This window comes from Oxyura jamaicensis, chromosome 7 (assembly GCF_011077185.1).
Source record: "Oxyura jamaicensis isolate SHBP4307 breed ruddy duck chromosome 7, BPBGC_Ojam_1.0, whole genome shotgun sequence".
In the NCBI taxonomy this organism is placed as follows: Eukaryota; Metazoa; Chordata; class Aves; order Anseriformes; family Anatidae; genus Oxyura; species Oxyura jamaicensis.
The window spans coordinates 13881150-13898529 of NC_048899.1; the positions used below are offsets into that span (position 1 = coordinate 13881150).

The 17380-nt window shown below is 38.7% G+C and overlaps 1 protein-coding gene across 2 annotated transcripts in view; it reads right to left on the reverse strand.

The window, feature by feature from the left end:
* The window catches only part of PDE1A (phosphodiesterase 1A), a 209032-nt gene that overhangs the window by 177357 nt on the left and 14295 nt on the right, over positions 1-17380 (reverse strand). Inside the window, exon 1 of one of the 2 annotated variants that reach the window (XM_035331262.1) lies at positions 3964-4114. The exons of the other annotated variant lie outside the window; for it this stretch is intronic. Within the exon in view, the coding sequence (XP_035187153.1) occupies positions 3964-3965 (2 nt within the window). The 5' untranslated portion in view covers positions 3966-4114. Of the gene's footprint in view, positions 1-3963; positions 4115-17380 lie in introns of those variants that run through there. 2 annotated transcript variants of the gene reach the window in all.

Here is a 17380-nt window from a genome sequence, read left to right on the forward strand (position 1 = left end):
AGGAAGGAAGGAAGGAAGGAAGGAAGGAAGGAAGGAAAGGGAAAAAACTTCACCCTTTTATTTTGGCACGATGGAGCAATAAATTCAAACACAACTTTTAAAGCAAGGGCTGACCAGCAAACCGGGAATTATTATCCTATGATTTATTATTCCATCTGTCTTTTCTGTACTGAGCTGAGTATATGCTTATAGGTTTGGAAAGAGGACAAAGGCAGAAATAATACCTTGCAGAAGAATTTCTCTACATTCAGAAGGAAATCTCTGTTGATAATGCCCAGCTTACTGCTAATTGTCAAAGGAAATGGATAACAGCTAACTTTACAAAGATGATTGGAAAAATTTATGTGAAATGTCAAAGTGTAAAAAAATGAATTGGGACAGTGGTTTTGTGGGTTTGTTTCTTTGTTTTTTCAATCTAAGTTTCCAGACATGTAAACAGTTTTAAAATGCTGTAAGACACCAGGTCAAAGTATCATAGAGAAACTTACTTTGACACTTCTAGTCAAATGTGGAAGGATCTCTGGGCCTAATACATCTAAAAAAATCCTGAGTGGTTCATTGCCTGAAGTATCCCAGCACAAACCTTCTGCATAAATAAGCACAGAAGCACCAGATGAAGACAACTACAAAGGTACTTGCTTAACACTTCAAGGTAAAAATCAGATCTGTTACAACAGTTTCAAGAATAATCTCATTTAATTAAACCTCACCTATGTATTTCACATCCACTATCCGTTGGAGAATAGCTGACATTACTTGGAGTACTGGGCAATCAGCAATATCATGAAGTTCAACAAATGAAAACACCAGGTCTTGCACCTGGGAGGAAGCAATGCCAGGCACAGGCACAGACTGGGAGACAAGTGGCTGAGGAGCAGCCCTGCAGAAAGGGACCTGGGGGTGCTGGTCAGCAGCAGGCTCCACACGAGCCAGCAGCATACCCTGGCAGCCAAGAGGGCAAACCACATCTTTGAGACCAGCACAGCCAGCTGGTCAAAAGAGGTTGTTCTCCCATTGTATTACTGCTGGTGCAGCCTCACCTTGAATACTGTGTGCAGTTCTGGGCTCACAATATACAAAGGATGTGCAGGTACTTGAAAGCACCCTTAAGGAGAGCAACAAAGCTGGTAGAAGGGCTGGAGGGCATGTCCTATGAGGAGAGGCTGAGGACCCTGGGGTTGTCCAGTCCAGAGAAGAGGAGGCTGAGAAGTGACCTCACCGCTCTCTGCAGCTTCAAAGAGGGAGGTGACAGTCTCTGCTCCCTGGGAACCGATGGCAGGACATGGGGGAACGGCACAGAGCTGTGCCAGGGGAGGGTCAGATCGGACACGAGGAAAAAGTTCTTTATCTAGCCTGTTGCTGAACACTCTCCAAATGTTTATTTTACATATGTGTTTTTACATGGCAGCTTGTGCTATTGGAAATATAAGTGTTGAAAAAAGAAGAATATGCAGAAGTGAAATTGTCTTCTGCTATTTTGTTCTCATTTAAATAAAATAGGAATAACAGTTCAGAGGCCATTTTTATCCATTTGTACTATTTGCAGATCACTTCATAAGAGAAGACAGCTATTCTTAGTCAGTTCTGAAGACCAGATTTTCCATCCACAAAAGACTAGACACTAGTAAGGATATTCTAATGTGACTGAGAGACAATTATGCAAGTATGTAATTCATATACATTGTTTAGCACAAGGAATTGAAAAGTTAATACTTTGCATACTTTTTGTTTGTTTGTTTGTTTGCTTTGAGTAGCAAGGATTCATTGTGCTGAAGCAGTTAAGATAACCCAGCACCTTGTTCCACAGCGTAAGTACGTGCCCATCTTTGCTGGAATGACCTCAGCTGATGCACTCCTGGGAACGTTTGCTTTTTTCAAGGTTACATGTCTCTTGTACCTCATAGGCAACTAACAGCCTTCACCTTCAGCACCACTTCCAGCTGAGAGCCCTCCAGTTTCTAAAAGAATTGTTAATCCATAGAAGCACAACATTACCTTCTTCATTATTAAATTTCCTATTGCTATTACTTTGTTTTACGAGGTCATACAATTGCTTTTATGCAGTATGTTTATGATCATCCATACTATTTTGTACCTCCTGACTTTGTGTCATGAATAAACTGAAATCAGTACATGCCTACCTTTTACACTATGACTGTTAATAAAAGCAATGCCTAAAATCAGGCAGCAGGCTGTTTTTGGGGGTCTGACCTGGTAACCTTACTCAACCCTGATTAGTTGTCCTTTCATTTTGCCCCTTTTTTGTCTCACTTTTCCATATCTGATTGTCCTCAGAGATTATTGTTTTTCTTTAAAAGAGCTTGGTAGGGCTTTTTTTTATGTGTGTTGTTGTTTTGTTTAGTCTCTCCTTTTTTTTTTTTTTCTTTTTAATTTTGATAACAAAGGGCCTATAGTTTGTTTTGCTCCCTTTCTTCAAACTCAGTTATTATAAACATCACTCTCCAGTCTTCAGGTGTCAACAAAGGTAAATAAAAATCCTTTCACTTTCCACGGCTATCAGATGTCTAGAAAGAAAGCAAATAATTTGATCCCTTTCAGATGAGCATATTGAAATGTTTCAGTTTTCCTTCCAGATTTAGTAATACTCATTTTCATTCAGTCATTTCTGTTAACCATCCTGGTTTTGCCTCCACATACTACATTATCAACCTTACTAAAAATTGAAGAAAAGTATTCATTTCGTCTGGGGGCAATAACCACATTATCTTTAATCTCCAATTAGAAAATCTCAGCTAACAGAGAATAAAGTCAAGCAGAAAATGACATTATTATGAGACATTTAATTTCAGATATAGATTGTAGAGTAAATGCTGCTTCTGGTGGTGAATCCTTATACTATCAAGGAACCATCAGGAATGGATGCTATTTAGTTGTGATTTTAGTAATTAGTGAGAACATAGTACTAGAAATAGCTTTAGGGGCAAAAGAATGAACTGGGGAGAACCAGCTATTTAATTTTAATTAAATAGAAAGATAAGTAAAAGGAGATACGGTCCAAAGATTTTCAATTTCCAATATACAAGCTTTGATTATTAATGGAATGATTTTGAAATAAAAATCTTTCGGATTCAAACATGGAATAAACTTGAGGTTTCTTTCAATTAGCGGTTCTCAGACTGCTTTTCCAGTGAACTGTCATGCAGCAATAAAGCGTGGCACAAGATCTCTCTTACATAAGGGGCACATCTATAGGACTGGCCATATGTCTGGGAAAACAGTGAGAGACAAGCTGCTATTTGTATCTCTTGGTTGTATTATCTGCATTTTTCTCTACGGAAAGAGTACACTTACATATATTTTTAGCTGCAGTATATCAAGAAAGTACATATATACATAAAAATAAGTTCAACAAAAGTTCTCTGCCATCCCTTTATCACTTAATTGTCACCGATAGATTTTACTAGCAATTTTAAGAATATTATTGAATCACTCTGCACAAATGCAGACTGCTGCTCTCTGTACTAGCAGACCACTTTGCCCAGTTTTTATTATTACAAACATGGCATTCCTACCCATTTCCCAGAGGCCTACCTGTGATCAACAGCCTGCCAGTGACAGCCAGGAGCCTGCCTGCAGCTCGGCACCTGTCCTTCCCCACACTCTCTTGGCTTAGAGCACAGTTGTCTATGACTAGGACCAGTATTGAACTTCCACTTCATACACAGAGCCAACGTACAAAGATCTGTCTAGAATCAAGACAGATCTAGTCTACCAATGTAGTAAAGTAACCCAGGCCAACCCTCTAATCATTGTGCACAAGAAAGGAAAGAACAGACCTGTGACCATCTGAATGTCCCCATCTGAAAGCAACCCTGTACCCATGCTGCAGAGGCAGCATGAAGGTCTCTTGGCAGTGGTGCACAAAGCCACCAGAAAGGGAGGTCCTGCCCCTGTATCAAAATGCCTGGCAATACTAAAGGCAAAGCTGAAAGTCATACTTACATCAAAAATGGCTCACTAAAGCAGCAATTTCACCAATCCTGAATTTAGTGTAGAAGGATTCTGCTCTGGAAGTTAGACCACAGCCCACAGTATGGGAGAGATGAGAAGATGGGAGCGGTAGAGGTGAAGTGCTCTCCAACAGCAGGAGTCCCTGAAAACATTCTGTCTGACTCATTAGGAATCGTTCTTAAGCTGAGCAGAGAAAATTGAGTCATAAATGACTCATCCACTTACCAGATGGGAGGAAAGCATATATGAAATTTGGGACTGCCACTTGGTGAACAGTGTATCATGAGCTGCTACTGCTTGAGCCGTGAGTCAGCTTCTCTGACTGCCACAAAACAGGGAAAATACAGAGCGATGCACACAGAAGCAACACACACCTTAACCTGCTGGCTAGTCCCCTCATCGAAGTGAGGTGTTTAGAACATTTTGCTGCCAAGCAAGCCCGGATATTAGCTGGCCTTATCTAAATTATGGTTCACTTCTTAACTTTTACACAGCTGTAACTGGTAATCAGTAAAAATTCAGGAGATGAAAAAAGGTTTTGTCACACCTGCTCTGTTGCAGATAGCTTCTTATCCATTAAATATAAAGAGGTATTTTGCTAGAAAAGCAAAAATGCTTATTAAATGCTGGTGAGCAATGCCAGAAACCTGTAAACTCTCACATCTTAACTGTTTTAACAAAAGTAGAAAATTAAGACAGAGAAAAGGCAACAGCTTCTTATACTCAGCAGCAACAGCCGAGTTTCAGTATTATGTACTTCATCTTTTAGAGTCAGAAATCTCAGATAGAAGAGGGACTTCAGAGTGCAGATTTACATCAATCCTTTAATCTGACCTCACATTTTCTGTGCTGAAAGCCTCTCTGAGCTGCCTTTGTACATACTGAGAGACCATAAGCAGTTTGCTCTTGAGACTGGAAAGCTACTATAAATCAGCCCCAAGCTGACATCTAAAAATACAAAGCATATAGCCACCCATCCTCTTTCTGGTCTGACATCTGAATGTTCAAGGTTAGTCCAGGACCCATCAGCCCTGTCCTATTTACTTACTTACTGATGTTATAAGCAGCTCTACAAGTTTTGTCTATTTAATCTTAGAGTCCAAACATCTAGAGTCCCACTTGAGTAACTGCACCAGCCTCCCCAGCAGCAGGTTAATCTGCAGCTTTAGCAGAGCAATATATACGCTTGACTTATAGGATATATATAAGGATATATATATTTCAAGCAATATATACGCTTGAAATAGGAGCTGAAGGTGTAGCTTCTATGGAATGGAAAGTATCTGGAAACTGGGGCCTGATAGATCAGGCTTCTAGATCAGAATCTCAGCTGCAGCTCATTGTGGATGCTTTGTAGATGGGTATGTCCTTCCAGTCAAGGTATGGTTACCCTACTGTAAGCATGATAAAGATTTTTATAATTCCACAGTCAAAATCTCCACATCATGACTTGTCACAGCCACAGAAATCAGCTAAACAGGAGTTCCAGTATGACTTAGTGTACCATAAAGTTCAGAAGCTATTTGCAGGATATGCAAACAGCTTATGCAGTTACTGATAAAAGCATCACGATCTAAGTAAGCATTAGCATTTAAATAAGTTCAGCTACAGATGATGATTTCACAGTACAGAAGGAAAATTCAGCTTAGAATTTCTACTGGTCCATGGCACTAAAAACATCGTATATTTTCCAGCAAGTCCAAACTACTTCTCAAGGAATGTCAGAATTGTCATATGCCATTTTCACCTTGTTCCTGATGCACAAAACTGGTACTTGTATGCATTAGTTCCTTTGATGGTACAATGTTACAGCTGTAAAGCAATGGGTTTTCTTATATGAAAACAAACCCTCATGGTACCAGTCTGACATCTCACAGCCTAAAATCAACATCTAACAGGCAATGTGTGTATGATAATTTAAAATAAGACTAAATATTGCCAACCACACAATTCTTCTACTTTGAAAAGTTTCTGAGTAACAACATTTGAATTAAAAGTATTGTTTCTACTTTATATTTAATTAATAATGTTTGATGCCCAAAAATACATCAGCATTATTGGAGAGCCAGCCACATTTCTGAGCCTTCTCCTGCCTTTCTTCCATGGGGACAAATCCAAACTAGTGATTTCTATGGTAGATATTTTAAAAATCTAAGTAAAACTTGACTCAAATCATCTCTCCATTGTTTTTATGCATTTATTCATAAATGCATATTTATAACATGTGGAAAAAAATATATAAAGATCTCCATCCATATCAGCAATTCTGTTAAGAAAAACAGAATTATTCACTTTCAATGTTGAAAGAGTCATTAGAAATAATTAAAGTTCTCTCCACTTATTTCTTCAGGAAATGGACTTTCTCTGTATCTACAGTTGCAAAGCTGAAGCCTAAATTGCAATTAAGTAGTCCATCATTTCCTTGTGGAGGCTAATTTCAAAAATGCAATATGCACAGTTGGATGGGAAGAAAGATCTATAGTTAATGGTGCTCAGACATAGCAACCTTGCTGAGAAAATTCCAGGTAACTCTTCAAGTTTACAGCTACTAGGTTTGTTTCAGTCTTTCATTCTCATTAAGTCTTTCTGGCCTGGGACAAACAAAGGGACACAGAGATTTGATCTTAATGGAACATGCTTGTAAAAAAGCTTATTTAAGTAGCAGGCTAACAGGGACAGGTGGCCCAAAGCCTTCATTCAGTGCTTCAACCATTTTCTATAAAGATCTCGCTTTTTTTTCATAAAAGAAATAGAAACAAACAGAATATGCATAAAACCAGCTTAATTTTATTGCCTAGTAGCTGGCTAGCATCCTGGGAAACACATACCTGCATTGTCATATGTTATCTAAAACTTGCTGCTGGTGTTTTTTGTAATAACGTAACTTAACATAGCACAGTATAGCATTCTGCAGTAGTAAAAGTGGAAGAGATTTCAAGCAGACTTTACCTAGCCTTCAAAGCACAATTGAAGTTCCTGCTGACCACCTGAAATGTGACTTTGCTGCCATTATCATTGTCTCAACTTGTGCCAAACATTTATTTTTTTTAACTTCAGAAGAAGATTTGGGAATCAAGCTGCCATATGTGAACCATTAAAAATTTTGTTCAGCCCTGGTTTCCAGCAATAGGGTCTCCCTAGTTTAAGAATGCTTAACAGTTTGCTGCTAAAGTACCCAGAAGAACAGTGTCTGATTAAAGCACAGTCATGGGGATCAAGAAGTCTGGAGGGTATTGCTGTTGCACTCTCCCATTCATCCCTACATCGAAATCAATGATACTGTTTGTATCCTTATCTTCTTTATCTGTGAAAGAGTGAACTGTAAAGCACTTCAAAATTTATTCAAGAATTTCAAAAGTCATATGAAATTCTTGGAAATGGAAAAGGAGGAGAAATATATAAGATACTGTTTTTGAAGTGTATTCTTAAAAATGTTAGAAATAATTAAAGATTTGCAGAAATTTTCATAGTAAAAATTAATTTATTTTTGACTGTTAAAAAATATTAGCTTAGTTAAGATCTTTAAAGATATCACATCTATGACAAATATGATCCCTCTGGAAGAACAGGGGACATCAGAAACTCCGGAAAGAACCGAAGTCCATGCTTCTGTCTCTTGTCCCAAAGACAAGCCAGTAATTCAGTAAATGCTATTGTAATTCAGCAATTACTATTATTGAATTTTCCTCACTATCACTTTAAGGTACTAGAAACTGAGTGGTTGGAAAATGAACTGGAGTTTCTTTAAAGAATAGAGTAGGTTTTACTAGAGAACAGATACTACAAAACATGCCAGTGGGAGCCAAGTTGTCTCCTGTAGCTATCTGGAATGAACATGTGCTTCTCAGATTAAATGCAGTCCTTGATATGGCCACAGAAGATATGTACAGCCACAGAGGATCTAAGGTCTCCTACTGTTGATAATGACTCACATCCTGTATTTTCCACATAGGACAGCAAGTTCCAGCTATTTATGGTACAGCCCATTAAAAATTTCTTTTCATGAAAAAAATGCTGTCAGTTGCCATTCAGGAGCTGATGTAGGAGGCCAGCTAGTATGTTACAGAAATTATCAGAGAAAAATACTATAATCACAAAAGAGCCAAACGTTTCCTCTTGAGCCCTTTGAGACAGCAGATGCATAGTCGTAAGCAGAATATTTTGTCTCTGAAGATTTTGTTCATACACAGATCACCCTAGAAAATAAAGGGTGGGAAAATATGTTATGACTGATTTCAGTCTATGCCGTTCTATGCCATGTATCTCATGGATATAACAGCTCCTCCCTGCACAGTGCCCCAAAACGCAGGATGGGAATGAAAATACCTACAGCATTGTTACACCGGACAAGGAAGGAACAGTGTATGTGTGTGCACACGCGTGCGTGCCTGCTGCTGATTCATTCTGTACTCAACATCTTCCAAGTAAAACAAGGAATCCTCTTTAAAGGCAAAGTCACACTTTATGTTAGGTGTTGTTTTTTTTAAAAGCTTTAACGGTCTAATCAAAGAGTTATCTGTTCAGTCAAAATGTGACACTAACATTTATAGTTCAAATTCTGCCAAGTCAAAACAGATATTTTTTGTATAATCAAAACAGAATCTTTCTGCAATCTACCCATTTCAGCCTTTCACTGCCCCTTCGGGTCCCAGCGTCAGTCAGTCCACATGGTGAGACTTCAGTGTCCCAGGTCTTCACAGGGAGGAGCATGATGGTGGTGGTGATGTGATGCTGATGTGGCGGGTGAGAGGAGTGTGCCGGGGGCTATCCTTTTTGCATGAGGTGTGATACTGCTTTGATGGTTTCTTCCTCCCCAGCCTACAGTCCACTCAGGGCTATTTTTGTATTTTCTAACTAGTCTTTACACCTTGTTGTTTCTTTATTGTTCTAAAGTCTGCCTTATGTCCAAATTCACCAGATACGGTGTGTTTCACATACATCAGACACTTGTTCTTTTTTACCCTTAAAACCAGTTTTGTCTGCTTTCAAGACTGCATTTATTTTAAGCACTAGAAGTTGGCCAATGGTGAGTTTTTAGTCCCATCTCCAGTACCATCTTGTCCCACTACTTTCAAAGTTTCTGTTGTCATCCCATACTTGGGCTAAGAAGGCTCCTTGCTACCCATACAACAGATCTCACATAAGCTCCAGAGTGTGCACATCCCGCTGATTCTGTGGGCAAACACCCTGCTACTTGAGGCACCCTGCAGCACATTTGCTGGTCATTAGCAGTGAACTGAGGACCCACCAGAACATTCCACTGGTATCACTGTTTTCAGATCAAGGCTATAGACATCATGGCAACAGCAGATAAGCCACCAACAGTGCTGGCAGATGAGCAAATGCTGAGGTTCGAAATTATGCAGATTATCACATGCGCCTGCTGGGTTTGACAATGGGGTTTACATGTTTACTACAGTAAACAGCAACACAGAAAGATATAAAGTACATAGATAAAAATAATAATAATAATAATAAATAATAAATAAATAAATAATAATTAAAATAAGCAAAAGCATTGCTTGTTGGAGCCATGACATGCAGTGTGTGCAAGCCTTGCACAAAGACACCACTAATTGAACAACCACTCCTCGCTGTACAGCCTCACAACAGACTTCACAGCATTAAGATGATGTATGGACAGCCTCAGGAATTTGCCATGGCCAGCCTCCAGAAGGAGATTCATTTGCGGTGTGGCAGAAACTCTGAAATAACCATGCAATTTGTCAAATTGGCACCAGGTTTTGGCAGGGGGCCATAATGTTGGTCTTCCTCTCTTGAAAACCAGATGCCAGTTATTGACTGCTCCCATATGCAGAGGATCTGTGGGACTCCTAAGGGCCTAAGTGATATTCTTTCAGAGTGACCAAAACTTGCACAGCTTGTCACCATTGGCAGCATCCTTTAACAATAACATGGCTCTGCTTCAAGTCTCCCTGACAGCAGTCCATCCAAGCCTGCATCTGATGCCAGCCAGGGCAAACAAGGTGGCCAGCTGCTGCTGCCATTTGGTGTTCACACCCAGCTTTAGCAGAGCTTCCAGCTCCCTATTTCCTGAGTCTGAAATCAAAGTCATTGTGTATCGCACCTAAACAGCAGACCAAAACCAAGAAGCAAGCCGGTGGCTCTGTGGACTGTGCCACACATGGGCACAGGACTTGTACATTATCCCAAGTACTTTCTGTGCCCAAGAGCCTAACTGGGCATTACAAGAGGCATTCCCAAAGAAAGCCCATTTTTCTGTCCCAGTTTTTAGTAAGTATCAAAGAAAAACATACTATAAAAACAAAATCCTGAACCTCTCTTAGGAAAAAAAAAAAAAAAAACCAGCAGAAATAACAGTCTTTCTGCTGAACTGTCTGAAGGATTAGAAGTTAAGAGAAGAGTCATAAAGGATGTTCATTACCTCTACCATACATATTTTTATATGATTTTAAATTCTTCAGCACAGACATGTATACAATCAGCTCCATACTAGAGAAACGCTTAATGAGTCTTGATAGTCAAGAAGTTAACCCTTGGAATGACGATGCTCGTTTCCTGAGGGATATGAAAAACACCCTTTTAGTAAGAGTACAGGAGCTGCACTCTTTGCAGAAATAATACTTACATCAACTTACATTTCAGTACTGCTTAGCTACTGTATATTGCTGCGACATGACTCTGACTTGCACCTCAGACATTTTAAAACTAGTTAAAACAGCAAATGTTCTGATCCATGAAAGAAGGAGCTCACAAAACTAAAGGTGAATTAAAATTCAGATGGAGCTGTGATTTTGGTCATTAGCAAGAGTGGAATTGCTTGGACCAATATATATCCTGCATTTTGCAAAGGAGACATAGGCACATTGGAGACAAACATTTTATGCAGATGTTTCTACCTGGTGGTTATTTCCTATAAACATTTTCTATAATCGAATGATCAACTAGGTGATTACTAAACTATAGGAATTTAAAATGAAACCAGTTATTGCTGTTGAACTTCAGTTGTGAACCAATGACTCAGCGGTCTATCAAACAGATTAAAAGAAATTTCTAGGTAGAAGTGCTGACTTTTCCGCATGCCAGTGCAATATTAAATTTTAATAGATTCCTTGTTTTTTTTTCAGTCATAATTTGAATGATTCACTGTATCCATATGCTAAATGCTGTTCGTATTTCAGTATACATACAACAGAGCTCCCACTTGCACAATGTAGTTCATTTCAAAGTAGCCCCCAGCTGCTGAGGGAGAGTTTAAAAATTCAAAATGCCCCTTTAAAATGGTCACCAGGCAGTAAATTTTACAAGTGCTGAAGTTCAGTTGTGTAGGAAATTAGGTGTTAAGAGACTTGAGTATAATACTGATTGATCTCTCCAGAGCCATATTCTGCCATGGGGGTCAACAGGAATAGAGTGAAAATCAATAGCAGGACATTATACTGTGATTAAAATCCTTAGGGATGATATGTATAGTGAAAAAATGTTGAAATCATTCAAGTTAGGATTATTAACAGTATAAATACAATCCAATACAAGAATCACAGCTCTCCTGTTGAAAAAAAAAAATAAAATAAATCATTTTGGAGAATCACAGAATAGTTGAGGTTGGAAGGAACCCCTTGAGCAGGTTGCCCAAGACTGCATCCTGTTGGGCTGTGAACATCTGCATGGACAGCAACTCTACCTCTCTGGGCAACCCATGCTAGAATTAGACCACCACTTCCATGACAGAAGTGCTTACTAAATTGCCTGTACATGTTAAGAACTGGTCATACAAATAAGGCCAAAATAAGAACAGAAGATACTTTTCAAGTAAGAAAAACTACACATCTGTCAGGTCTTTTCCTGTGTAGTTTGAAAGGGGAAATTCTGATTTGTGACCTGTTTTATTTTTATTTTTATTTTTATTATGAGGTAGTCAGGCCCAGTTCTGAAGTGCTGGTCTTTGGAGAGATAAAGGGAGCATCTGAATGCTACGGTCTCTACCTATAACCTCTGACCAAAATATTTATACCTAGAGGGGATGCAGATGGGCAGGAGATGTCATTACCTGGTTACAGGTCCCAGTGGATGGCTACTTTATGAGCATAGCTCATATGCACTGCTTTTATCTATAAAGACACAGAGATCAAAACTGCAAATGACAGAACAAAGTAGAAAATGCCAATGGGTTTGAAAGGGTCCACTTTTCTGATTCAAAACTAAGATTATCCATGTCAAAAGCAGCAACGAAAGACTAAAGGAAAATGCAATTACACTGTTCAGTGAAATAAATATTTCTGCTGTCAAGGGGAGTGGAAATCAGTCCTCAGGTCCACTTATGCAACCACTCCGGTTTCTGTTCCTCCATGAGACTCTCAACTGTAGAGCAGACACAAATGGAAGAATTTCCTAAACCTGAATTCCTGCAGTCCCATTGTGTGGAAGAATTGATTGACAATAAATCCAAATAAATTTGAAGTTGGAATACATACGCCTTCCATTTAGATTCAGAATAATTCAGGTCAAAGGGGCTTTAGGAGGTCTCTAGTCCTGGTTCCTGCTCAAAGCCAGGTCAACTATGAGGTCAGATTGCTCAGGACTTTGGCCAGTATAATTTTGTCAAAAATAAATTTTCAAATGACTCCTCTGAGGTACACGTATATCAGCACAGAACCTGGCAAACTGCCAGAGTTTTGCTGATTTACAGTCTACTGCTGAACTGGAAAGAATATGTTGAAACTGCCAGCGCTGAGGTCAACAGACAACTTGGGATTCAAGATGCTTCTGAATTACTACAAAACTTCCTGGATCGTGGCTACAGAATATAAATAAGCGACAATTAATTTGTGCACAATGCTGAACCCATATCACTGTGGGATGGATTTGAAATACCAGTTCTGCACTTTAGAGAATTCCAGCCTGTGTCATAACAAGGACCTTTATTACAGCAATAAAGCAATTTATATGGCTTAGACTTTAAGGCAGTTTCTTGCTCCAAACAGCTGTGCAGTCTGGCCCACAGGGGTTCTTTAACCCAATAGTCTTCTGCCACACCAGTATTAATCAGAGTAATTCCACTAAAGTAAATATTTTCTTTGTCATATGTTTGGCCAAGCTACATTTTGCACAAGAGGAAAACAAGGTAAAAAGCAGGAATGTTCTGCTCAGGGCCAGAGGTGCTTCTGCTTTTGGCCTCATTATTTTGGAGATGTAAAACAAAATTATTGTGCAACATCTGGGAATCCTAACACACACCCATATCTTACCAAAGACTAATTGCAACAGTTTCACATTTGGAAAAAAATATGTCAGCAGCAACAGTAACTAGTCAGGAAGCCTTCAGTCAAAATCCCCCAGAAACTTCAAAAACTTACAACAGCCCCAGTGTGAAAAATCAGGTAGCATCTCAATGGTTGTAAAATCACTCAGGTAGGAAAATAAGTGTCAAAACAGTTCCAAAAAAAACAACAACAACAACAACAAAAATGAGAGCGACAGAGAGAGAAACAAAAGCCAGCCCCCACAAATTGCTGCAATCTTTCCATCTTTCCAGGTGATGGAAACTAGATGGAAACTAGATTTACCTGAAGTATTATACTAATTAGAAGTAGTTCTGGTGTTAAAAATTGGAAGCTAGTGGTGAGTGCATAGTTTGTTTCAACTTCTGTATTTCGTTTGTTCGTCATTCGAGATAAATTACAGAGGCCAGTGTTAATATCTCGGAGCTGCCAGCCCTCCCGACCATCAAAACCCTGAGGCAGAACCTTTAGATAGCAGTGGCAGGACACAGACATCACATCCAGCAGGCTGAAGCCAGGGCATTTCTGCACAGGTCATGGGCAGGAGGCAGCCCTCTTCCACCACCCACAGGTGCTGCAAGTGGAGATGGGTGGGCAGCATTTGTTTCTCCAGGTGCAGGTCACCAGACGGCCTCTGACAATGCAGTCCTGCTAGTCACACAACGTGCTTCAGCGGACAAGAGATTCATGTGCAGAGGTTCACCATCCCTTCTCTAAATCCTCTTAAAGAAAACCACGTCTCAATAAATAAAAGGATAATTAAAACGGTAAGGCCCTTGTTGTGCCTAATATTTTAGCAAGAAATTGCTTTCACCCTCAACAGGGTTCTGTATGAGGACGTTTTTCACAACACATTTTGAAATGTGAGGGTTTTGTTGTTGATGTTCTACGCTGGAAGGAAACTAAAACTTTTTCAGTGTTACGTGAAATGAGTGTTTGAGCCAGGGGCATTGTCCTGACATTTGAAAGCATCTTTTAGGGTAAAATTACCTGTCTGACTTAGAATGAAGGGGGTTGTAAAAACCTGTCTAAATCAGAGGGAGTGGGAATTTGAACGTAAACCACAATGCCTCACACTCCTCTACACAAGCTTTATTTCAGCGAGCAGTTGCACTCCACATTTGCATTAATTTGTTTTCTTCTGTGCCCGTCATCCAGGACTAATCTGCTAATCTCTTGAGACTACATTTTGAACACAATCTTATCAAGCAATGTCAGGTTTCTGTTGACACAAAGGTAATTTAGGAACATCTATTATCCCTTACTATAAACATTCAATACTTAGTTGTCTTTAGGGTGATTTTTATTCTTATATATATTGCAACTTAATTAGATCTGAATTGCATTCTCTCTTTAAAATGTAATTTTTTTCATTTCACATGCAGTGAGAGCGCAAAATAATTACAATGGCCAACTCTAAAATTGCATGATGTTCTTTAGTGATGCATTTGTTTTTCCTTTTCTGCCAACAGTGACGACAATGCCAAGCACAGTTTTTCGGCTCATTTGGTGACAGCAGCCCATTATTCACCTCTGGGTACAGTTCCTTCAGATGTGCCTGCATTATTGGAAATTTTCAGGGAATAACTTATTTTCCCGCACACTGGGAGGGTTTAAGACTGCTGAGACACATGGCTCTTAGGCACACTCAGCCAGTTGAAGTTTAGCTATTATGATGCAAAATTTCTACTAAAAAGCTTGTACCCATGTGTTCACAAGGAAACATGTAAATGCCAGCTTGACTCCTTAGAGCTGACAACTAATGGAAGCAGGGCAGCATGAAGAAGTGTTTATGTCCTACACTAAGTGCTTTGGTTAATCCTGTATTTGATTAATTTCTCAAAAACTCAAATATCTTAAAGAATGAGATGATACTAGTGATTTCTATATTTACTTTCATTAAACTGATTACAAAAATAGAGATCAAACAAATAGTTAAAGGAATGAGAATAGTTCACGAGTGCACTTCAGTTCATTTGCTCTCAAAATACCCACCAAAACAGATTCCTTGTAATTTATTTTTTTTTTAATATCCCCTCACAAAAACACAAAATGTGTTGGGTTTTGTGTTTGTTTTTTGTTTTACTTTGTTTTTTAAAATAACTAAATAATTCTTGGGAAATGTGCCATAAGAACACGCAGGAAGAATATATTTTTAGCACTTTGAAATTCATGCTTGACAGAGAGTAAGAGAGAATGGTTTGTGAAGTCTGACAGCATGCTAAACTAGTAACTTTTTCTTTCTTCCAAGTAAATAAGATGCAAAAATCATCAAACTTTATCAGTTTTGTCAGTGACCGTCTCTTAAGTACCTGGATTTGATCACCAACAAGATGCTTCTGACATTTTCTTTTCTTGTACTGGTATTTCTTTGTTTTGTGTACCTAGTACAGAAATTCTTCAATTTTAATGACAGTATTCAGAACTTAATCTTCTAAAATGTCTATCTTTCTTCCTCACCCCTCCCCTTAAAAACATCTAAAGCTCACATTAATCCCAAGACTGGAAAAGCTGATAATATCTAACAGTTAGAGAGAATAAAGCAAGAAAATGGGAGAAATGCATCTTGACATGAAACAGTCTAAAATTCACTTCCAAGCAAGTTCTAAATGTTCCAATTTCATCACACATCCTTTCATTTGACTGTGTCTAAACATTCATATACTCAAGAAATGAGAACAACAGAAACAGCATCTAGCAATAGCTGCACTAATGGATGTGTATTCGCATAGGCTGGTGGTGAATCATATCGTTTGTAAAAATGTTGTTGCTTATATGGGATTAAGGATTTCTTGCTGAAAAGGATTATCTGAATTATCTTCATTTCTAATGATAAAGGATTATCATTAGAAACACTGCCTGAAAACAAGGGTATCTAAGGGTATCTGATTTTTATTGCTCTTACATTTAAATTGAGGCCCTATTATTCTGCTTACCAAAACATAATCATGAGAGTCTTTCTCACCCTCTAAAAAAGGAGAGATTTATATCCCTGAGCAAGCTCTGTTATAAGAATAGGGACATAAATTGAATGAATTATAGATTTGGCAAGGAATCAGGAAGTCTTAGAGGATTTCCAAACTACAATAAATTGCTGGTTCAAAAAGAAAGCAAGTCGCATACTTGTATCACATACGCGTTTTGATAGAACAAAGACAGTAAATACTTCCATTTCTGTAGCATTTGCTTCTTTACTACCTGTTTTTATCTCAGAATTCAATTCTCTCCACATTCAATCACTTAGGGATGAAGGTTTCCATAAAACATTCTAACCTTTGCACTTAAAAAAAATCTAAAAACAAATATTTACTTGGCAATTTTTCTTGAATATACACTGAGAACGGAAACAGCCATTGACTTCAGTAACTAAAATAAATCTTTCACCTCTTTTTGTTTCTCCTATAAAAGCAGCAGCACAAGCAAGGAGTAAGCCACTCTGCCTGGCATTGCACCTACCAAAGGTGAGCATCCACAAGTAGACATTTACCACAGATCAGCAGGCACGTGGTAATTAATTGCCACAAAAAGCAGCAGTTCTTTGCTTCCAGACCTGCTCCATCACACATCTGGCCACAAGTCAGTCAGATCAGATGCGGCTTTTCTCTGAAGATGTGCTCAGGAGGTTGGAGGGTATCAGTTTGAGTGCCGGGATTGACTAATGAACAAGTCTGTTTTAAAAAGTTGGGAGGCTACACCTCTGAATCTTGCTTGGACCTATCTTTGCCACCCCTAAAGGCTATAGCTATGTTGATGCAAAATTAAAACCCCACTGAAAAATCAGGAAGCTGGGATAAAATGCTGCTGAATGAAGGAGCAGCTGCAACAAGAATGTCTACTGGCAGATGGACTGGGAGTCCTAACTCAAATATGTAAGTTGGTTTAACACTATGGAAGATAATTCGCATGCCTAAAACACAGCTATGAAATTATTTCCCTTAAGAGCTGGATACTTTTAGAAGAGCATCTTACTGAAGATGGCAAGGAGCCACCCTCTTCCATTAAATGAACACTTGGGGAAAAAAAAAAAAAACAAACAAACAAACAACAACAACAAAAAAAAAAAAAAACTAAAGTCTAACGCAGGAAATCTGTCTGGGTTAACAGTAACCAATGCTTTAACTACTGATATAAACAAAAATTAGTAT